The sequence below is a fragment of the Lethenteron reissneri genome, chromosome 65 (assembly GCF_015708825.2).
Source record: "Lethenteron reissneri isolate LAM-NWPU_2019-01 chromosome 65, ASM1570882v1, whole genome shotgun sequence".
NCBI classification, from domain to species: domain Eukaryota; kingdom Metazoa; phylum Chordata; class Hyperoartia; order Petromyzontiformes; family Petromyzontidae; genus Lethenteron; species Lethenteron reissneri.
In genome coordinates, this window is record NC_083843.1 from 164,700 (window position 1) to 189,288 (window position 24,589).

Here is a 24,589-nt window from a genome sequence, read left to right on the forward strand (position 1 = left end):
GTGATAAATATAATAAGAGCATAAAAATACAATCCGTGTTTGTGAAGTGGGGTAGAGGCCCATTTAATGATCAACTCGTCAATGATGTTAGACATGGCCAGATATTTAACTTGCATCACCAGATGAGCCTTGACATATCTTCACCATGATCACTGTTAGCCACTCCCTTCCCTTCATTGGCTTCCCGGAATTTCACTCCATTATCAGCGGTCCAGCCCTATGTTAGGTGACGTCCGACTGCTCAGGCTGCTTGGAGTTTCTCGGTCAAAGCGGGGAGTCTATATCTGCGGAAAACTGAACTCCCATGGAGAGTCTCTCACGATTCTGACCTCGGCCCTGTGCTGTTAACGGCCTACGCATCTCCTATTGGCCGCCTCATTAAGAGCTTTGGCGTCAAACACCATCGCTACGCAGACAGCACCAGACTCCTCGCCTCAGTTGACAGCGCATTCGTGTGATCAGCTCTATAGCAGTATATCGACTCTACAATAGTAGATAGTGACTGTATAGCAGTATATATGGATTCTGCAATAGTACATGCTGACTCTATGGCAGTATATATCGAGTGTACAGTAGTACAGTAGTACATTCTGACTCTATTGTAGTATATATAGTGACTCTATAGTACAAAGTACTCACGTGGCAGAGTGCCGTGGTGTGTCCGTGAGCTCGACCGAACACACATCACTTGGCAAGGCCCCCCCCCCCCCCACGCAATTGTCGTCACCATGACAGACAGGCAGACAAATAATCCCTGGTGGGCAGTGTGGAACCTGTTGTTCTTACCTGTGTAGGGCTTGAGAAACACGCATCAAACGCTGGGTTGGTATGCGTGCACGTGGCAGACAGTGAGGGCAAACGAGGACACAGGGCGCTGATTGGCTAACTGTTGTTCTTGTGCAAATTACGGTGGTGTGATAGTTAAGGGGGCTGCAGGTGGCCGGGGGTAATTGAGAATGCAGGGCGTTGATTGGATGAGAGGGGTTGTCTGAAATTGGCGCTGGCGTGTCTGGAATAACAACGCCACGTGGCACCGGGGGCTGGGGGCGAGTGGTGTCGCGGGGGATGACCTAATAAATTAAGGGTAATTGGTTCGGGGATAAAGGGTGAGATGGTGGAGTGAAATGGGAGTTGGTGCCTGGGACGAGAGACGAACGGTTGGAGAGACAGAGCAGCGGGAGGCCCTGTGGACGGCGCGCCAGAAGCTGATTAAGGGCGTCTATATGTCGCCTCCCGAGGTATACCGACTAGCCAGGGGGCTGTTAGAGAGGGTGGTGGAGGTGGAGCGGGCGACAACGGGCAGAGCAGCCACAAACGCGAAGTGGCGATGGCCGCCACCCAAGTGCGGGATAGGCTGAATTCGAAACGACCCCCCCCCCCCCTTCGACGAGAATGGGTGGATGAACGTACCCCCCCCCCCTTTCCTCCGTTGCGACGGTGACTTCTTGTCTTTTCTGAGTAAAGGGTGTGAAAGAGGGGAACTCGATCGCGGCGTACTCGGTGCATCGGCTGTAAAAAGGATCGCCTGTTCCCGTTACGTTCATGTGGTTTTTCCGGTCTTTTGCTGTTATTTTGGCTGTACAAGGCAGAGGCCTGTTCTTGCTTGAAAGGAAATAAAAACCTTAAATCGGGAGACAGAGCAGCGGATAGAGTGAGTATAGCATAGGGTAACAGTAGATAGAGTACAGTATAGGGTAGCAGTGGATAGAGCGAGTACAGCCTAGGGTAGCAGTGGAGATTTACGACGGAGTGAGACGAGGGAGAGTTACGATGGAGTGGGACGAAGGAGTTAATAAAGAGCAGCCGAGCTGGAGAGAGAGAGTCGCTGGAGGAGCAGAGGAGAGCGAGCAAGGCCAGTGGAGCGCAGCGAGTGAGCGGAGGGACATTGAGTGATGTTGACGGAGAGTTGTGGGTTGGAGTGTACGGAGGAACATTGTGTCCACGGGAGAGATGTGGAACTATATGATTGAATAAAGAACTGAGGAAATTCAAAGAAGCTGTCGTGTCGGTATGAGCGCTACAACTGGTGTTAGAAGTTATCAAAAGAACCGCGCCGACATGTCAAAGAAAGCAACGAAAAAGAAGAACGTACCGGCGGGCTCGTCGACCGACAGCAGCGATGCGGACGTGATAACCCCGTCGGGGCTGGAGGCTCCCGTTCCCCCGATGGACATGGATGGTGGGGAGCCTCCGCGGGAGGAGGACGACCCGAACAACGAAGATGAACCAAGCCCGCCTCGCGTATGAAGGACTGTGATGGCTGAGTGGGAGGCCAATATGATGGCGCTCGCAAAGGAGTTCGAAAACGATACAAGAGGCGTCGACGGGATCGGACCAGCAGCCGCACGAGCCTGCGACACCAGCAGTGGCCGGCGGCGCAGCTGTGTCTCCTGCTACACCAGGAGCGGAGCTGGACGCCAATGAGGCGCCGGGGTTGCCGACTCCGAGCTCACGACGCCGGCTGCACGTGGAATGGTTGAGGCTTCGCGACGAACCAGCGGTGGTGATGACAGCCTCTGGTGTGCACCGGCGCGGCCGGGGTTATGTCGGAGTTGGAGGGACCGGGGTCGCTGGCAGCAGTGGCCGCATGGCCGCTCGCGAGCCTGCCTCGCCACCCTGCGGACAAGCTACGAGTATGGGCGTCGAAGACGCTTCGCACGGAACTGCTGGAGACGGTGAGGCGTCTTCCCAAGGATGACTGGAGACTACAACCGCGGATTTTTCCCATTTCGGGACCAACAGGCGAGTCGTGACACATTTAATACACGGCCGTATCCGTCCCATCACACATCCGCGACACCACACACTGTAAATTTCCCTTCATACGAATCGCACGGTAATGCTGTATGGGGCGCGTTGGTTCATCGAGTTTTGGGTACCGCGCCGGGTTCGTCGGATGTGGTGGCACTTGTTCAAGGGGTACAGATTTGAGTGATTGTCGATACGGGGCTTCAGCGACCCTCTTTTCTTGGAAACTTTCGTTCGTTGCCAACCTCGCCCAAAATTTGGAACCAGTGGATGCTACGTGTTTTAAGTGACAAATGGGGGCAGTTGAGACATTTGGCTCGCGTGCTTGCAACAATTAAAGTTGGGGTGGTGTGTGTAACGGGATACATTTAGGTTTCGACTGTTCTGGCCGTGCCATGTTTATTGGGCACAGATTTTTTGCAAAAGATGCCAATTAAGATTTTGATTGAGAGGGGACGATTGGAATTGCCATCGGGGAAATGCCTTAAAATTTGGAACTCCATCTAAATGTGCTACGATGATTGTGGCGACGATTGTGATGATGACAATGATGTTGAGTGAGCAACCTGTGTGGATATTAATTCATGTACAATACATAATACATAATTGGATTAAATAAAATTAGTGTTTTGTTTGTGAAATGTTTACCATCTGTATGATATTTGTATTTGAGATGCTATTTCACACTAATATACCATTAGTTTGTAAATTTAGAGCTGAATCTAAACAGCTATGTACAGTCACCAATAAATGCACACAAAATACCCATCACATTGAATGTAGGCACTTAACTTGACTAAATTCCATCTCTCCTAAGTAAAAAAACATCACCAGTTGGCTTTTGTACAACGAACATTACTCTCATGTGCAGAGTGTGTGGGGAAAACGACTGCCATCTATTGTGCCCGTGGACCAGAGGTCTCCACTTTGAAGGTGTCTCAGAGGTGCCTCTATAGTGTCCGCACTGCTATACGAAGAAATCAAGACTCGATTCACTCATTTCATGACGTGACAACGATGGCACAAATGGGTTAACGTGTGTGGGGAAATGGATAGCTATGATAACATCACCAAGCAGCGTAGAGATATCACTGCCACTTAATGGCAAACGCCGATTGGCGTTTGTGTTGCTGCATGTGCATGCGTGTTCAATAACCGTGCGTGCGAATGTGAAACAACAACGCAGGTGAATTGAGCAGTGGGTGGGGCTGTGATTGAGTGGCACGGGGATCTGCAGTCTCGGTCAAGGTGAGAGACGGTGACATCGCCAGCAGTGGGTGATGTAGGCAGGTAGAGTTGGTGATAGATTCACACGTGCAAGGAAAAGGCTCGATTCCAGGATGGGTCACGGGAGTCTACAGACAAATTCCATCTCGGAAGCCACAATGCCACTCAAGTAACTCGTCACGTCGGGGTAATTATACCGACTTGGAGTTACAGAACATCATGAGATATCTCCAACTACAGCAACTACTTTTTATTTTACCAGGTAAAACCCACTCAGCTTTGTAGCTCTTTTTCAGAAGCAACCTGGCATAAATGATAGCACAATGAAGTGGCTTATCACGTGCAAATGTAATGTCGCCAAGTATTCTTAAACACGTGATTGTTGATTCTAAATGTGAAGGGAAAAACCGGAGGACCCGGAGAAAAATCCACGCGACCACGCTGAGAGAGAGACGCAAACTCCAAATATACAGAAAGCGTAAAATAAAACCGAGGTCCTGCTTTACACCATGCAAGGGAGATAAATCCCAACAGGTGTGTGCATTGTGTTTGTGCACATAGAATTTAGGTTCACATTCTAGGCAGTGTCTCAATGTCAATAACGACAATGAAACATTTTAAGTATTTTATTTCATTGTTCACCGTCGCTCTAAAAGAGAGGTCCTGGTCCAGCGTCTCTCTGAGCCACACAGCGAGCGAGCCGAGTGAGGCCAACCACCGTTGCAACCAGCCTGCTCATTCTACTCCAATAACTCCTTGCTCCCAGCATGCGCTACTGCTCCACTGCAGTGTTCGTCAATAGGTTTCTACAAGTCTACGGGTTTCTACAGTGAAGGAAAAAGTATTTGATCCCCTGCTGATTTTGTACGTTTGCCCACTGACAAAGAAATGATCAGTCTATAATTTGAATGGTAGGTTTATTTAAACAGTGAGAAACAGAATAACAACAACAAATTTCAGAAAAACGCATGTAAATTTTTTTATAAATTGATTTGCATTTTAATGAGGAAAATAAGTATTTGACCCCTCTGCAAAACATGACTTAGTACTTGGTGGCAAAACCCTTGTTGGCAATCACAGAGGTCAGACGTTTCTTGTAGTTGGCCACCAGGTTTGCACACATCTCAGGAGGGCTTTTGTCCCACTCCTCTTTGCAGATATTCTCCAAGTCATTAAGGTTTCGAGGCTGACATTTGGCAACTCGAACCTTCAGCTCCCTCCACAGATTTTCTATGGGATTAAGGTCTGGAGACTGGCTAGGCCACTCCAGGACCTTAATGTGCTTCTTCTTGAGCCACTCCTTTGTTGCCTTGGCCGTGTGTTTTGGGCCATTGTCATGCTGGAATACCCATCCACGACCAATTTTCAATGCCCTGGCTGAGGGAAGGAGGTTCTCACCCAAGATTTGACGGTACATGGCCCCGTCCATCGTCCCTTTGATGCGGTGAAGTTGTCCTGTCCCCTTAGCAGAAAAACACCCCCAAAGAATAATGTTTCTGTTAGGGCCGCTGGCCCCCGAGGTCTCTCCCTGCTGCGCACCGGCTGCAGAGGTCCCGCCGCTCCCCGACTCCTCGCTGGTATGCGAACAGCCACTGCCGCCGCTGGGCTCATCGCTCGCGGGGTAGGGATTGTCGTCCGATGGCTCCCCTCCCTGGTTCGCCCCACCGCGAGTCCGCGTGAGAGGCATGGTTCGTCGCCAGCTCCCATACGCCTGTAAACACTGCGTTGCCTCTCCGCCAATCACACCCTCTGAACGGGGGGTCAGGGGTCGGAGGGCGAATGACGTTGCTCGTACACGCGCGGCCGCCGCGAGCGGGCAAGAACGCTCATTTAAAGGGACCGCGGAACAGGTATTTACGGTGGGTGTGAGCCCTCACACCGCACAAGTCTCCGCGGCGACAGACGGAGCGGGTACCCGTGGACGCACCGACCACCCACGTTACGAGCGCACACACCTACACACAGCACCACGCGCTTTCACCCACCCGTAAAACCACACGAGGCTGCGATGGGTTAATGATTTATTATCGGCCAACTGCGATTTACTGTTGGGTCGGTATGGATCGGCGAGGCAGGTCTACGCTATCGTCCAAGGGTCTGTACCTGATTTATCTGATTTGATAGGTTCTTAGCGGTTCTGGTTCCTCTAGCCTCTATCCCAATACTCCCTTCCCTCTTACTCACGGTTAGATGCCCACGGCGTTCCATGGGTCTCGTCCTCACTGCGAACCTTGATGCATCACACGGACGTTCGAGTGGCTGAGCTGGAGACCGTCCCGAGGGCTGACTTTTGGAGCAAGCGACCGGTTTACCTCTCTGCACCCTCCTTTTATCGTGAACCTACATCAAAGGCCTCCGACCTGAGGGGCCTCTCGGCCAATCAGGTCGCTGTACTCGTTCAGTCGCATTCCTGGTTTTCCTAACAATGGGCGCACGCTGGCAGCGGCGCCGGCGGTGGCCCACGGGCGCCTTTGCTATGCTAATCAGCCGCGGTTTCCATAACAAAGGGCTCGCCGCGGGCGGCCGCGCGGCGGCGGTCCCCGAGTACACCCGTTATGCCAATCAGCCACCCCCCCTGGCTTCTCCCTCCGTTCGTAGTTGCGGACTCCTGCCTGCCTTGCCGATATGTGTGTGTGGGGGGTGCGTTTTAAACCGTGGTGGCTGTACAGCTGTAGGGGTCGCTGGCCCCCGAGATCCCTCCCTCTGTACCGCTAATGGCCGGGTTAACCTCATTACTCGCCCCCTCGCTACTAGGCGAACCGCTGTTGGGTTCTTCACCCATGGGGTGAGAGCCGTCGCTCGAGGATTCCCCTCCCCTGCGGGTCCGCGTAGTAGGCATGGTTAATTACGTACGCGCATACCCACACACAGCTCTGCGCGGCACTCACTCAACACTGACCACTCACGTTAGGATCGCGTACCTGTATTATACACGTAGTGAACGTGCGCGCACACACGCATACAGCTCCACACGCGATACCCACTCTTGCGCCGCTCTGCGCAGTGCTGGCCGCCTGCTGGCCGCTCACGTTATGATCACGCACCTGGGGTACGCCGATTACGCACGCCGCGAGCTTACGCATACACAGTACCACACGCGTTCACACTTATAATACGAGATCACACGAGGCCACGATCAGCTGTTAATGATTTATTGTCTGCTACCTGGGACTGGTTGTTGAGTCAGTATGAATCGACGAGGCTGCCTACTCTACTATCCCGGGACCTATTCCCTATTTATCGTTCACGAAATACTTTTACCTCCTTACGGTTTGAGGCACTCGACGTTCCGTGGATTTTCCTCGCTGCTTGCCTCGACACGTCGCACGGACGTCCGGAGGGCAGAGCTGGGGGCCGTCTTGGACGCTGGCTTCTCGGAGTAGGAGAGAGCTCTACCTCGCTACGCTCCCTTTTATCCTAATTCCCGGACCCAGGCCCCTACCCCCTTCCCACGTACCGTGCGCCTTCGATATGATAATTAATCCTCTGTCCGCGCGGCGTAAACTCTAAACAATGGCTCGCGCCCCCCTTGCACGAGCACGGCGGCTCCACGGCGCCTCCACGGCGCTTTTGTTATGCTAATCAATGAGCGACCTGCGCGGCGCAAATTCCAATCAATCCCTTTCTCACGCAGGCCCCCCCATTATGGCAGTTCATGCGGCGGCGTCCGTCAAAGGTGCGCCGTGGGAATTTGTGCACGGCTCCCCATGTGACCCCGCTCTCCCGATTACTCATACTAACAGCCTTATCCTTTAACTCCCCTAACATTGGTGCCTGCGTGCCCGAGCGTAATTATGCCGTCCCTCCGCTGCCTGTGCGGGGGTGCCTGATTATGCAATTCAGATGCGCTGCGTGTTTTCTAATGATGCTCCTCCATCACAATGCTTATTCCCTCTGCCTGCCCCGTCGATACTGGCGTGTGTGGGGTGTGTGGGATGCGTTTCACCCGCGGTGGCCGAGTGGCCCCTCGCTGCGACCTTGCAATCTTAAGGCCGGCCGCAGCGCCGCGGTGCAAAGTAGCGTCGGGTGAGGTCGTCCAATTCCCTGGTCGCCGGAAACCATGAAAGTTTAATCCCGATAAGGGCTTCTCGGATAAAAACCGGTCGGCCAGGTGACCTCCCCTCAGAGCTCTATGGGGGGGGGGGAAATGCGTGCGGGTGTGTTCATGTGAGGTGAGGGGGACGCGGGGTCGGCTCCGTCGCTTGGTGGTGGCGAGGTCGTAGATGGGGCGCCTGCTGAACGGCTTCGTGGCGGCGGCATCACACAGCCCTCGCCGTGACCATACAATCTCAACCCGGGTCACAGCGCCGCGGTGTGAACCAGCATCGGGGGAGGCCGCCCAATTCCCTGGCCGCAGGAAACCGTGAAGATTATCCCTATGAGGGCTTTTCGGGTAAAAACCTGCCGGCCAGGTGACCTCCCCTCGGAGCTCTATGGGGGAAAACGTGTGGTGGTGTGTTTATGTGGGGGGTGGTGAGGGGGAAGCGGGGTCGGCCCCGTCGCTTGGTGGTAGCGAGGTCGTATATGGGGCGCCCGCCGAGCGGCTTCTCGGCGGCGGCATCACATTTCCACCTCCATGTTTGACGGTGGGGATGGTGTTCTTGGGGTCATAGGCTGCATTCCTCCTCCAAACACGGCGAGTTGAGTTGATGCCAAAGAGCTCCATTTTGGTCTCATCTGACCACAATACTTTCACCCAGTTGTCCTCTGAATCATTCAGATGTTCATTGGCAAACTTCAGACGGGCATGTATATGTGCTTTCTTGAGCAGGGGGACCTTGCGGGTGCTGCAGGATTTCAGTCCTTCACGGCGTAGTGTGTTACCAACTGTTTTCTTGGTGACTATGGTCCCAGCTGCCTTGATATCATTGACAAGATCCTCCCGTGTAGTTCTGGGCTGATTCCTCACCGTTCTCATGATCATTGCAACTCCACGAGGTGAGATCTTGCATGGAGCCCCAGGCCGAGGGAGATTGACAGTTATTTTGTGTTTCTTCCATTTGCGAATAATCGCACCAACTGTTGTCACCTTCTCACCAAGCTGCTTGGGAATGGTCTTGTAGCCCATTCCAGCCTTGTGTGTGTCTACAATCTTGTCCCTGACATCCTTGGAGAGCTCTTTGGTCTTGGCCATGGTGGAGAGTTTGGAATCTGATTGATTGATTGCTTTTGTGAACAGGTGTCTTTTATACAGGTGTAATGCGGGCGCGGGCGACCTCCTGGATGTGACGTCACGGAGAGGTGGAGTTAGGTGACGTAGGAGCAAGGTTAAGGTTCTTAAGAGAGGAGACCGGAAGAGGAAGGGGAGAGAGAGTGAGACTGGACCAGAGTAAGGCCACGTTGGGCGAAGCCAAGTAGGGTGGCACGGCGGCCAGCGGTGGCCAGCTAAGGGAGCAGCCAGCGGAGCTGCGAGAGAAGACAGCAGTGGGGCTGTTGGAGAGAAGGCGGTCGAGGAGCTGCAGTGAACACAGCCGGCGAGGCTGTGTGCAGAGAGAGAGGCTACGAGAGCGACGAGAAGAGAGAGAGGCTACGAGAGCGACGAGAAGAGCGAGAGAGGCTACGAGAGCGACGAGAGGAGAAACTGCAGAGAGAGCAGCCAGTGGGGCTGCGTGAGGGTAACAGCCAGCAAGGCAACGAGAACAACGGGAAACCAACAGAGGAGCTGTTGGCGTGACGGGGTTAACAGCAGTATCGGTATCGGTATAGAAGCCTTATAGAAGGACAGCCGTGTGGGTTACGAGAAAGAACCGAATAAAGGACACCAAGCCAGACTTCGTGGTCGAGTCCTTTATTACACAGGTAACAAGCTGAGATTAGGAGCACTCCTTTAAGAGTGTGCTACTAATCTCAGCTCGTTACCTGTATAAAAGACACCTGTGAGCCAGAAATCTTTCTGATTTAGAGGGGGTCAAACACTTATTTCCCTCATTAAAATGCAAATCAATTTATAAAATTTTTCACGTGCGTTTTTCTGGATCTTGTTGTTATTCTGTCTCTCACTGTTCAAATAAACCTACCATAAAAATTATAGACTGATCATTTTTTTGTCAGTGGGCAAACGTACGAAATCAGCAGGGGATCAAATACTTTTTTCCCTCACTGTATGAGTGGGTCTTGGAGACTTGTTCTGATCTATGGGACTGTGCACGTGTGGGTATCCACGTCAGTCTAGGTTGGTGGCTACTCTCGTAGCCTTTATAGCCCCAATATCTGGAACTATCCAGGCAACTTCACCTGTCCCCTGCCTAATGTTGTTAGAACCCCCCTCGTCAACTCTTCATCGGTAACCCCCTTGGTTTATTTCTGATTGTCACCAGGTGGGAACGTGAATAGGTATTCAAAGTTTAACCTGCTGAGAACTGGAGAGACCAGAATGAGTCTCACCTGCAAGCTTAAACTGGTGCAGGAGTCTGCCAGTAGCAGGCGATGATTGTAGCTGCTGTGTGCAAACACAATTGAGATAACATCTCACCACCACGGCGAGATGTTAACTCTCTTGCCTGGTATGCACAAGGTCGCGTGTTCGTTCCCGACCCTGATGCCTGTATATTTGGTGTTTGGTCATGTGGATTTTTCTCTGGATTCCTCCGGTTTTTCGCTCCATATTTAGAATCAACAAATGCTCAGAGCATTTGGCTGCTGTAAATTGCCACATTATAAGCCTTCGTTGTGCTATCATACGAGATAGCCAGGTTGCTTAATAAAATAGCTATATAGCTCAGTGGCTCTTACCTGGTAAAATAAAAATAAAATATAGTTTGCCAAGTCATTTTTGGAATTTGGATAAATGACACTCGCGTACTATGGCGACTACCCTTGTCAATGATGTCCGAGGATGGTGAACGTCGACTGTGCAGTAGACAGAGCAGTGATGGTGACTGCACCCGCAGTCGTGGAACCTCTGAAACGAATTGGCAAGCACTGCTCCAAGGCCACCTCGCTGCCCCATAACGTGGGTTAATTGACCTTTATTCGACTTGGCAATATCCCCCTCACTAAAGTAGGCATCAGTGCACGTTACAGCAAGACTGACGGTACTGAATGCATAGAAAAGCAATAATGGAAAAAAAACTCATCACGACCTCAGTGGCTCTCACCGAATGGACAAAATAAAGTGAAACCATAAGCAATGTATAGCGGGAAAGATATATACTTCGTAAATAAAATAAATACAAATAAGAGAAACCGTTTAAAAAATAAAATTGGGTGCGATTGGTGGGGGAGTTGTCTTTGTTATATCGATATTTGCTCCCATCGCATAACTCTGTGCTTCTCAACGGATGTAATTTGATTTGGCACAAGCTAAACCGACTTGTTTTTGGCCCTATGCAAGTTAACCACGCATTGCACGACCACCGTTTCCAAAGCAACGAGGGTGGCCTATGATAAATATATAAAAAAAATCACCGTGGAAATGCCCTCCCAGATGGAACCTCTTATTAGCAAGAAAGGGTGTCCAGGGTGCCGATTGACGCATGGCAAAAATAATAGCATCATGGAAAAAAAATTGCATCATTGAAAAAAATTCCTTCAAAATGCAACCCATTAACTTGATTGCACATAAAAACCACCCACATACAAAAATAGAGGTCTCGACAGTTCTGTCACTCATACAAAGAATGCACAGTGCATCCCAACCGCTGTTGCCTGAGCGCAAGATTGATGTGGTTATGTCAGGAAGCCGCTGGAGCTATGGTACTTTTAAATGATCAAAATTGAAAATCTAAGTTCTTTAGAACTGCTTCTTGTTGTGTTTAGTTTGTTGTCCTCCCCTTGCATCTCCGATTATCGAGGTTGGCTACACACAGTGTGAAAGAAGCTACAAATATATACCTCTCATATTTACATGCATTGTCGCAGCGACTCGTGAAATATTTTAGTATTTACCGAATTCGAAAAAAAATAGCCTTGTTATTTTGGTTGGCGACCCCTGACAACTGTAGGTAGAGGAAACACCCGGGTCTCTCGTGACAGGCAGATAGTTGGGGAGGGGGAGGCCTCCAACGACAAAACTTGGCACATCTGCCAGCCGAGGCGCCCTTGAAAAAGAGCTCCCTTAGCTCAGTGGGATCTAGTCAGGGAAATAAACGTATGTTTCTTATGATTATGACGTGTGTGTGAGAGCGTGGGCGAGTGGGAGTATGGGTGAATGAGTGAGTGGATGTTATAAGTGGGTTAGTGAGTGAACAAGTGAGTGTGTGAGTGTATGATTGGGCCAGTGAGTGGGTGTGTAATTATGGAATGCTTTAATCATGTCTGCTGACAAAGTCACCCTTGAAAAAAAGTTTCTTAGCTCAAAGGGCTCTACGTGGGGAAGTAAGCTGATTGTTCTGAAAAGTCTTCAGGAGCGGCCGTCAGGCTTTTTTAGCTGCCACAACGCCTGCGCATCGGACCAAGCTGTGCCTCAACACGCTAGAGGAGCAGCGTCATGTGATGCACAAAAACCGGACCACTTTGAGGGGAAGGGCTGTGGAAATATGGATGGAGGACGTGTGTTCAATAGCCATGCGTGTGAATGTGAAACAACGCAGGTGAAATAAGCAGTGGGTTTGTCTGTGAATGATTGAGACGAGAATGTCCAGTCTCCAACAACGTGAGGGTGAGAGACGGTCACATCATCAACAGTGGGTAACGGAGAAAGGTAGTGTTGTTGATACATTCGCACTGCAAGCAAAAGGCTCAAGATTCCAGGATGGGTCACAGGAGTCTACAGACAAATTCCATTTGAGATGCCATGATGACATTCAAGCAACTCGTCACTTTGGGGTAATTACCCGGATTACAGGACATGACACGTCTACAACTTTACTAACTTTGTTTTTTCTTCTTGGTTCTTTCGGTAAAGTCACGTAGAAGGGAAGTAATAAAATAATAAAAATAAAACATAATAAAACAATTCTCACGACGTTTCGGCCACAACGCAAGCAGCCGTCCTCAGGTGAAAACCAGGTCCGTCGAGGCGACAGAGTCTGAATGAAACAGCACACGAGCTTGGAGCATATATATAAGCTGGGCGCACTGACAAAGGAATTTGCATATCAAAAGGAATTTAGCATATTTATGGGAAATGCAGGAATGTGATTAGTACTGCATATGCATGTGCATTATGCAGGATTAACAGCATCAAAGGGAGCTGCAGTTGCTGCTGCTGCTGCAGTTGCTGCTGCTGCTGCAGTTTCTGCTGCTGCTGCAGTTTCTGCTGCTGCTGCAGTTTCTGCTGCTGCTGCAGTTGCTGCTGCTGCTGCACTTGCTGCTGCTGCTGCAGTTGCTGCCTTATCCATTTTAATATAACACTATGTATTATTCTACCCACCCTAATGTGTATCACACTGCTATATGTTTACTATACAATTACGACACCATACATTACTCTGCACACTGCACCATGCCAGTGAGTGGAACGCGGTCTGAAAGTCACCGTAAACGTGAACACAATCAGTTAAGATCCGAAATGGTTTATTACGTCCTTCCAATGATTGCTAAGCCAGAATCCATCTTCTCGGTTGAAATTGTCTCTGTGTTTGTATATGTGGATCGCCTCATGAACGAATCTCTCATGATAGCCAGATGGCTTGCAGAGAACCTCTGTCTTGGAGAAGTCAATGTCATGTGAGCCCACTGAATTGTAACAGTGATCTGCCACGGCTGAGGTGTTTGTCCTACCGTATTTTAGGTCTGCCTTATGTTCACGGATGCGGTCTGAGACATGTCGTTTGGTTTCTCCAATGTAACTGCTACCACAGAGGCAACTTAGTTTGTAGACGCCAGGGTACCGTATGTCTGGAACCACATCTTTTACAGACGGGACCAGATCACGGATTTTATGTACTGTGTTGAATCGGACCTGGATCTTGTGTTTAATCAGGATTTTGGAGATCTTTTTGTGACCCCAGCAATGTAGGGTAAGGTCTTGAAAGGCTCCTCAACAGGATCCTTCTTGATGGTTGGAGTGATGGCTTTGCGGATTGTGTAGTCGGAGTAACCATTAGCCTTAAGAGCTTGGCGTACGTGTTTGAGTTCACTGGAAATGTGTTCATGGTCGGAGATGCATTGGGCTCTATGATATAGAGTCTTGATGAGGGAATTCTTCTGGGATGGATGGTGGTGGGAATCCGGTTTTAGATAAGCATCCGTGTGGGTGGTTAAACACAAGATCCAGGTCCGATTCAACACAGTACATAAAATCCGTGATCTGGTCCCGTCTGTAAAAGATGTGGTTCCAGACATACAGTACCCTGGCGTCTACAAACTAAGTTGCCTCTGTGGTAGCAGTTACATTGGAGAAACCAAACGACATGTCTCAGACCGCATCCGTGAACATAAGGCAGACCTAAAACACGGTAGGACAAACACCTCAGCCGTGGCAGATCACTGTTACAATTCAGTGGGCTCACATGACATTGACTTCTCCAAGACAGAGGTTCTCTGCAAGCCATCTGGCTATCATGAGAGATTCGTTCATGAGGCGATCCACATATACAAACACAGAGACAATTTCAACCGAGAAGATGGATTCTGGCTTAGCAATCATTGGAAGGACGTAATAAACCATTTCGGATCTTAACTGATTGTGTTCACGTTTACGGTGACTTTCAGACCGCGTTCCACTCACTGGCATGGTGCAGTGTGCAGAGTAATGTATGGTGTCGTAATTGTATAGTAAACATATAGCAGTGTGATACACATTAGGGTGGGTAGAATAATACATAGTGTTATATTAAAATGGATAAGGCAGCAACTGCAGCAGCAGCAGCAAGTGCAGCAGCAGCAGCAACTGCAGCAGCAGCAACTGCAGCAGCAGCAGAAACTGCAGCAGCAGCAGAAACTGCAGCAGCAGCAGCAACTGCAGCAGCAGCAGCAACTGCAGCTCCCTTTGATGCTGTTAATCCTGCATAATGCACATGCATATGCAGTACTAATCACATTCCTGCATTTCCCATAAATATGCTAAATTCCTTTTGATATGCAAATTCCTTTGTCAATGCGCCCAGCTTATATATATGCTCCAAGCTCGTGTGCTGTTTCATTCAGACTCTGTCGCCTCGACGGACCTGGTTTTCACCTGAGGACGGCTGCTTGCGTTGTGGCCGAAACGTCGTGAGAATTGTTTTATTATGTTTTATTTTTATTATTTTATTACTTCCCTTCTACGTGACTTTACCGAAAGAACCAAGAAGATGAATCCCTGCAGTCACGAAAGCTTTAAATCGAAATTTAACTTTGTTTTATTTCACCAGGTAAGGCTCACTGAGCTATGTAGCTCTCTTTCAGAAGCGACCTGCCTATCACAAATTGTAGCTCAATTAAGTGGCGTACGTGGAAATGTATTGAAGCCAAATACTTGAAACGCGTGATGTTTATAAATGTGAAGGGGAAAACCGGAGGACCCAGATAAAAATCCACGTGAGAGAAAGGCACAAACTCTAAATATAAAGCAGGCGTCAGATGAGCGAGATAAGATCTCCCAGCCATCGTAGCCCCCAATTCTTTGCTCTGTCGTGCTACGAACACCAACTAGTGTGCTACGCTGTAGGATGAGCTTATCTCTAGATACTCATCTCAGAATGAGCCACCGCAGCTGAGCCTCACTGATTTATATTAAAAACACTAATTTCTTGAAATGATTTTATATTTTAAAGAGTAAATCCATTTGATAAATTTTGTCAATTGTAACGTGTGTGCTGTAGACATGTTCACCATGAAGTTGGTGTTTGTGCACCAAGGGCGCGGGTTCACATTCCAGGCAGTGTCACTAGATGTAAATGACGACAATGAAAATATTTTAAGTATGTTACTTCCTTCTTCACCATTGCTATAAGAGAGAGGTCCTGGTCCAGCATCTCTCTGAGCCATACAGCGAGCGATCCCAGTGAATCCATGGGTCATGGCGAGCGCGAATCCCATTGAGTGTGGATAGCGAGCTGCGCTGCTCTATCTGCCGGGGCACGTTCGTCTTCCCCTCCACGCTGAGCTGTGGACACTCGTTCTGCCTTCGGTGCCTGGAGGCCGCCTGGGAGACGGCGAGCAGCTTCAGCTGCCCGCAGTGCCGAGCGACCTTCCCTGTGCGACCCCAGGTGAGCAAGAACGTGGCCCTCGCTAACCTGGAGGAGCAGATCAGAGTTGGAGACGGGATGGCAACGGCCGTCGTGTGTGACATTTGCCGTGGTGGCCAAATTTCTGGCGTGAGGACCTGTGTGAGATGTGAGATGTCCTTATGTGTGACGCACTCTAGTTTTCATGTAGAGAATCCCAGGCTGAGAGACTACGTCCTGGTGGTTCCCACCGTGAACCCGAAGGTGTAGGGATCACAGACAGGAGCTCTTTCTTTACTGTCAACAGGATAAGATTCCGGTCTGAAAAGAATGTAACCTTAAACTGGAGGCCACTCCGGACACAGGGTCATCAAGGTGGAAAAAGTGAAACAGACAAGACAGGTGAAGTGTAATGTTTCGTTGTAATTCACATTGTTACAGGAGGTTGATAGATTCACATCAGTAGGTCGTGATCCCTCACTTCGACCAGGTGAGCTCCTGTTGAAACCAAACATCCCTTTACAAGGAAACCCAATTAGAGGTGGAAGGGTGGCTCAGACATCAGAACGCTGAGATGGTAACGCTGTAATGCTGAGTTGGAATCTCGTAGGTCGCGCATGGTTAGAATTTGATTTTCAAGTGTAGTGAGTTGATGGTTTAAAACCAGGCAACATTTGACATAATTTCAAATCAAATTTTGTATGATAATTCAAAATTCGAGTTTAATTGAGAAACGATATGATTCATAGCAGGGCGTGCAATACGCCACTGCACATATAATTTGAAGAGGTTAAAAACATTGTAGAATGTACGTGATATTTGTCGATGTTATCTCACAGGATTTTGCATTGCCCCACGGTAGATCCCATTGATTTCATCGTATCAATACATGACATGGACTGTGCAGTCGGGATTCAATCGTGGGAAAAGTAAACATGAATGGAGATGCATGCATAAATATAATGACAACAGATGTGTGTGTGTGTTGAACTTCTTTTGTAGCAATCCGTATTAATCGGAGAGCTGTGGAATGATGATCTATCAGTGATCACCAATGGCAATCGCGAGCACCGCCTATTTATTTATCTATCACACCGCAGGAGGAGCTCAGAGCCAAGAAGGAGGAAAGAGAGGAGAAGAGGAACACGGAGGCATCACGGACACGGACACTCAGGGACGACTACCGGCGTGTGGAGGTACAGAGAGAGATGGCAGCTGCACAAATACCTCTTCTGGTTTGCCTACGAATCGTTTTTCATTAAACCTTGTTTTTATCATTGACGAGCACTGCCCCACGGGTTGGCGCAGGATATAACTTAGGTGAATTTCAAGCGGTGTGGATTTCAAGTGAATCTTTCCCAATGACAACTCGCTGGCTGCCTACTTTAAATATAAAAAATCAACATAAAAATGTAAAAGAGAAAAGTGTGAGCTCGTTACTGTGTTAGACTGTCGGAACTTCTTTTTCAAGTACATTTTTTGAGCGCATAACCTTTCTGAAACTTTATTATTCAATGATATATTGATTTTGTGTATTTTCACAAATCAGGAAAAAATGAGGGAAACATTACAAACGGTTTATGACGGCCAGATTTGCAACACACGTTTACGACGTGAATAGAATTCAAACATGGTATGACACGGAAACTTCATTCACGACACAACTTCCAACATGACAGCAGTTTTGGTTTAGGAAGGGGCGGAATCCATCCACGCTGGACGATACGTTGGCGAATTGCCTTGTCGATTCATTTTGTAATAAAGGTCGTGGAAGCGACTTCTGGAATCCGGTCTTTATTTGTTTTTCTTTACAACACTCCTTCACGCTGCTGACAGACAGCATGAGAGGGATAGAGAGAGAGAGACGCGCGCAGCCACGTGGCTGTCTGGACCCCCGCTCTCGCGTGGCCTCTCCCTCCGTTCGTTCCAGTTCTGACCACGTGTTGTTCGTCTCCACCCCTATTTAATACCCGGGTCACGTGGTACCTTTCCACCAATCCTGGTTAGCCTCTATGGAATCTTCTAGACTCCATCGTAGACTCCCGGGACCACGTCCCTGACTCGTCTCCCCATTGGCTGTGGCTAAAGCCAGGACCGGCAGAGCCAATCATCGTGACGAGTTGTGATCCGTCAGCGATCCGGATATATCCTCACATTACACTTTGTTGACCATAACCACGATGCTTGCTATGAAAGATTGCGATTCCTTTTTTCTGGCTCCCCTAAATCTGAACCATACCAACTTAGCCTGAGTGCAAGGGGAGTGGACGTGAGTATTGCCTTCGAAATCAGCATTGTTTGTCTATATCAGCACATTTTCATTTAACACCATAGATCAATTACACATATATTTGTTCTATATATTCGCAGACTTTTGACACAATTTCCTGGGAATGTCCTCGGCAAGAGAATTGTTTCGGTTTAATGCGCATTTCCCTCCCATGCACTGTTTGGTCGATCCAGAATGGGATGGACAGACAGACAGATAAAAATGATACACATAGAGATGTATTAAATTTTCCCCAGATAGACACTCAGCAACGTATATCTACAAACAGAATAATTTCCTATACGTCCCTTGCCCATGATATTTTCCCCCTATATTCAGTGTTTTTCGATCTGGAAGGACGCGGTGGTGTCCAGAAAAAGACGCGCATTTACTTCCATGTGACATTCAGACCTGGGCTTGTCCAGTAAAACATCGCCATTTTCCTAGCGTAGTATACAGGAGGTCGTGGGTTTGACCCCTACCCTCATGATGCCTGCTGCACATTTTTAGTCTACGTCTCTCTCTCTCTTCTGTGATCACGTAGAATTTTTCCAGGTCCTCTGGTTTTTCACTCCATATTTAGAATCAACATTATGCATGCAGAGTATTTGGCTGCTATTATAAATGGCCACAAAAGCCAGTTCGTTGAGCTGTCATTTGTGATAGCCAGCTCGCTACTGAGCAAGAGCGACATAGCCAAGTGGGCCTTACCTGGTAAGTGACAAAAGTTTTGTGTATTCAGAGTTCAAAAACACGAGTTGTTGAACATTATTTAACCATTAGTTTAGCTGCTAGACTAGACCTGCAAAAAGTTGCTTTGTCATTTTTTGCGGTCCGTGTCCAGTTCCACGAATCCTGTTTTTGATGACATTTTTTTTATGCGCTTACAGATACATCAGTGAACGGTCGTGATGTGATTACCCTGCACGTCCCAAGCTGTGTGAGTGGAGGGACTGCACCCTTAATAGACTCTGCGTTTCCGTGCTGAGCGCAGGAGCTCGGACTCGCAGGGGATCCAAGATGTGTCTCTTCCCACATTCAGTCACAAAGAGCTCACAGAGGTCATCTCGCTAGGAGGAGTGAATATGGAGCACGTGGCTCTCATGTGTAAGTGTCTCTTTCTTTCTCTGCACTGATCTCTGTCAAAATCGTTTTTGACAAACACAACAATGCAGACCGGCACCGCTCGGTAGGCTACTGCACTTTGTTTCCGCCAGGTGGAGTATCCTTGGGGCGTGAATATTTAAAACATTTGTATTTTACCAGGTAAGGTCCACTGAGCTATGTGGCTCTTTTTCAGAAAGGAACTGACCACAAATGACCACTCAACGAAGTTGATTATCACGTGAAAATTTATAGTAGCAGCCAAATTATCTTAACACTTGACATTGAGTCTAAATGTGGAGTGGAAACTGGTGTTCCTCTGCTGGTTGTAGAAAAACCCTCTGATGAACCAAGACTTCGAGTATAATCTATTACATAAACAATTACCTTACCAGGTAAGACCCACTGAGCTAAAAAGCTCTTATCGTGTAGAAACTTATTGTAGCAAATTACTCTAAATGTGTGATGTTTATTCTAAATGTGGAGGAAAAAACCGGAGGTCCTGGAAAAAATATACGTGTCTACGAGGAGAGAGAGAGACGCAAACTCTAAATTTACAGCAGACGTCAGGGTTGAGATCGAACCCACGACCTCCTGCATACCAGGCGAGGTAGTTATCATCAGGCGGATCGAAGGTAAGCCCAGTGATAAATACAGGCATATGGACACAGAGTGAAACACTGTTCATATAGTACCTGCAAATACAAAGACCCCCGGTATATCCTTAACATACTGTTGAGGCAAGTGCTGTTAGCGAACAGCAGGACCTATGAAGGCAGGCACGGTACACGAGGGGGTGGGTGCCAGTACCACCCCGGCCGCCTTTGTCTCCTGAGTGCCACATGTTTACACATCACACCAACAAAGGGCAGCGCAGCACGAACCACTGTTGTACTGTACCTCTACGCTTCTACGTTTACGGTAACCACCATCGTCAACGAGAACTTACAACAGCGGTGAAGTATGGTTAAATAACCCCCCCCCCCCCAGGGCGCGCACGGCGCGGGGAGGCGCTCATCCAGCAGCGGAGTGACAAAACAATCTCTGTGTGTGGATGTGAGAGTGTGCGAGGCTGTGACACACAATGTCTGTGCGTGGATGTGAGAGTGTGCGAGGCTATGACACACAATGTCTGTGTGGATGTGAGAGTGTGCGAGGCTGTGACACACAATGTCTGTGCGTGGATGTGAGAGTGTGCGAGGCTGTGACACACAATGTATGTGTGTGGATGTGAGAGTGTGCGAGGCTGTGACACACAATCTATGTGCGTGGATGTGAGAGTGTCGTGGCTGTGACACACTGTCTGTGTGTGGATGTGAGTGTGCGAGGCTGTGGCACACAATCTCTGTGTGTGGATGTGAGAGTGTGTGAGGCTGTGACACACAATGTATGTGTGTGGATGTGAGAGTGTGCGAGGCTGTGACACACAATCTATGTGCGTGGATGTGAGAGTGTCGTGGCTGTGACACACTGTCTGTGTGTGGATGTGAGTGTGCGAGGCTGTGGCACACAATCTCTGTGTGTGGATGTGAGAGTGTGTGAGGCTGTGACACACAATGTCTATGTGTGGATGTGAGAGTGTGCGAGGCTGTGACACACAATGTCTGTGCGTGGATGCGAGAGTTTGCAAGGCTGTGACACACAATGTCTGTGCGTGGATGTGAGAGTGTGCGAGGCTGTGACACACAATGCCTGTGCGTGGGTGTGAGAGTGTGCGAGGCTGTGGTGGCTGTGATACAGGCGTCGTGTTTGTAGAGAGACGCTGTGAGTGTGGCGCTAACATCGTGGTGCTGGCATCATCACCACTGTTCACTACCACTGCATACACATGGTACTGTTAGTGTAGCACTATTATTGTTATTCACTAATTATTCACTAATGTGTACACAAATACTAACGAAAACTAGTTTGTGTACAGTTATACTAACGAATATTAGTACATGTACACTAATACTAACGAATATTAGTATGTGTACACTAATACTAACTAATAATAATCTGTACACTAATACCAACGAATATTAGTATGTGTACACGCACACTAACGAATATTATTATGTGTACAATAATAATAACGAATATTAGTATGTGTACACTACTATTTATGAATATTAGTATGTGTATAGTAATACTGACGAATATTAGTATGTGTACACCAATAATAACGAATATTAGTGTGTTTACACAAATACTAACGAATATTAGTTTGTGTACACTGGATACTAACGAATATTAGTATTTGTACACTATTACTAACGAATATCAGTATGTGTACACAGATACTTACGAATATTAGTTTGTGTACACAGACAATAACAAATACCAGTACTTTATGCATTTGTCATATGCGTGATGATCACAGTGTTACGTATCTTCGTATCACGTGCTGCAGTATGACCACAACAACACAACAGGCAACACAACACCAGCATGTGTGTGTGTGTGTGTACACGCCACGTGTGTCCGTGTGTACACGCTATGGGCAATGCTCATGCCGCTACTGCGCACGCATCGTCGTGACCGCTGTGCGGGCGTCGTCACTGTCCTCACCACAGATGGACGCTCACCGACTCTGGACACAAACTCAGCCGGCGACCGCCTTCAGATTTCCTCGGATCTCAGGACGGTGACAGTGAGCGCTGTCCCCCAGGGTCGCCCCCATCACCCACACCGCTTTGATTTCTGTTACCAAGCCCTGTGCTCTGAGAGCTTCTCGTCGGATCAACACTACTGGGATGTGGACGTGGGGAGCGCGAAGTGGTATCGGGTTGGAGTCGCGTATGGGACGATCCCACGGAAGGGGAGTGATGATGAGTGTCTCCTGGGAGGGAATGACGTCTCCTGGTGTCTAAGGAACGATGGCGACACATTGTCTGTGCTGCATGGCGGTGTAAAGATCCCACTGTCGGTGCAGGAGCCTCAGCAGAGAGTCGGGGTTCATCTGGACTGGGACGCGGGGATGCTGTCATTTTATAATGCCGACTCCATGGAGGTGTTGCACTCGTTTCACCAAACATTCACACAGCCCCTATATCCTGGGCTGGCAATGTGGTGGGGTGGTGACTCATTGAGGATCGTGGATCTGAGTGGTGCGTCCTGAGAGGTGAACGTGAACAGCACAGAGGGCAGACACCACGACGCATGGCGCTCGCCACCCTCGTCACCGTCATGCGCAGTGCCACGCCCGTGACTGGCTGGTGGCTGTCGGTGGCTAGAGGCTGCATGGCTCTCCATCACAACGGGGGGGGGGGGAGTCTGAGTGTAAACAATGCTGACAACCTTCATAAGGGAGGGGGTGATAAAATATGTACCGCTCTGTTTGGGTGAAGCCAACGTCGATGTTTTCGCCCTGCCAGAGGGGTGTGACTATAGTGTAGGGATGCAGTGATTAGCAATGATGAACTGGGATGTGTTTATACACTGGTGGTGTCATGGGTTGTGGGAGTGATTCAACAACAATAATAATATGATTTTAAAAAGTATAAATGTACGCTTACGCCAGTGGCATTGTAACGCTTGTTTCGTCGGTTCTACAATAAAAAGAATACACAATACTGTTGTATATATAGGCCTTTTTCCCAAAAAATATATTAAGAATAATTCTTCCAATATTTTTTTAAAAATAATAATCGATAAAAATAAATAAATGAAACACCCTCAAAACTGCTACCTCCCACAAGCACCAAGTATCTGGAGGTCGTAAAAGGCCATTAAATAATAAACTCGGGGCAAAGGAAGGTTAGCGACTATCTGGGAAATCTCCAGATTGTTAAAGGCCCGCATGACATGACCTCCCCGGACATTTTGGACAGTTCACAAACAAATCTATGGAGCACATAGCAGAGACAAACGGACATTACAACTGGCGTTTTCTTTAAGGGTAAAAGTTCAAAACTCAGCAAAAAGAACAAATCGACGTTATAGACTGCAGTCTATATTTGTGGCTTTATTATTACTTATTTTATTTCACCCTTATTCAACTCATATTTTTATTTGTATTATATCTTTCTATCTATGTAACTTCACCAAGATTACCAAGGAATGTGAATTCTGGCAGTCAAGAAATTGAGGGCTTGGCTATTTCTCCAGCCTTGGGATATCAAAATATAACTAGAATAAAACACTGATCCTTGGTGACACAGACTTATAACAAAACTTGGCAAACCCTCGAAATAATGGTGGTAACAACGAGGGGCATTACTAAGCTTGGTTAAACATGAAACAAATAATTACCCCGAGATATTGGACCGGGGGTAACTCATAAGAGATACAAGAAAATAGGTCAAACACACAGGACCAATAAAAAATGTATTCCATAGGAAAAACCTCCCAGCCGCCTTTGTCTCCCAGAAGCATGTGATAGCAATAAACCAGAAAGGATTAGACAAAATATGACACCCGACCGCGAAGGAAGGTGCCAGGCCTTGAAGAAACAACTTATTACCCCAATAAAGTAGAACAAACACACACACGTACCCACAAAAGCAGGGGACACAAATCTCCTCGGACGAGGGATGACGAAACAGACAACGATTTGTTTTTGTTGGTTAACTTTTTGCTTCTTCTAACAACGGTAAAAGTTCAAAACTTAGCGACGAGAATAAGTGAACATCATATACCCACAGACTCACTCCGATTGAAAACAAGGCTAAAATCTACATTAGTGGGTTATTACTTCTCATATATTATTCTAATATTAATGTTATTCACCTTATTTTTGTTCTCATTCTTCTATCTGTAATAAAAGACTCGGACGCTTCTCTCTGACTCCGTGTCCTTTATTTGGGTTCTTGTCTTTTCCCTCACGGCACTCTCTTAGAGACACTCTACTTGTAGCCCCCGGCTGCTATCGCTATTGTAGCCTCCTTCCTCTCCTTGCAGACTCGCTGCTAACTCCGTGTGCAGACTCCCGCTGCCAACTCCGTATGCAGACTCCCGCTGCCAACTCCGTATGCAGACCCGCTGCCAACTGCAGCCTCCTCGCTGCTTCGGGTCGGTCACCGCTGGCCGACGGTGCCGATCCTCGCTCCCCGTGTCCGTGGCGATCTCACCACTCTCCGCTCTCGCCCTACGTGGCCTCACTCGTTCCTGGTCTCCCGTCACTCCCCTTCCTCTTCCGGTTTCTCTCCCTCTATAGACCTGACCCCTCTCCCCCACGTGACCTAACTTCTCCCCTCATGACGTCACTTCCGGAAGGTCGTTTACGCCC

The 24,589-nt window shown here is 48.5% G+C and overlaps 1 protein-coding gene across 1 annotated transcript; it reads left to right on the forward strand.

Annotated features, from left to right (window-relative positions):
* The first annotated feature begins 2,058 nt into the window (after positions 1-2,058).
* Positions 2,059-24,019, forward strand: LOC133359431 (tripartite motif-containing protein 14-like). Its single transcript, XM_061577844.1, has 4 exons — positions 2,059-2,241; positions 15,893-16,049; positions 17,108-17,203; positions 21,936-24,019. Exons 1-4 carry the CDS (start codon positions 2,059-2,061, stop codon positions 22,478-22,480), a joined length of 981 nt encoding a protein of 326 aa, XP_061433828.1. The 3' UTR covers positions 22,481-24,019.
* The last annotated feature ends 570 nt before the right edge of the window (positions 24,020-24,589 follow it).

What these genes read in the sequence shown, in the direction of transcription:
- LOC133359431 (XM_061577844.1), top strand. Translation starts at nt 2,059, where the DNA reads ATGTCAAAGAAAGCAACGAAAAAGAAGAACGTACCGGCGGGCTCGTCG. An exon ending in ATGAACCAAGCCCGCCTCGC is followed by an intron (nt 2,242 to 15,892) that starts GTATGAAGGACT and finishes GAGTGTGGATAG; the next exon opens with CGAGCTGCGCTGCTCTATCT. An exon ending in ACGACTACCGGCGTGTGGAG is followed by an intron (nt 17,204 to 21,935) that starts GTACAGAGAGAG and finishes TCCTCACCACAG; the next exon opens with ATGGACGCTCACCGACTCTG.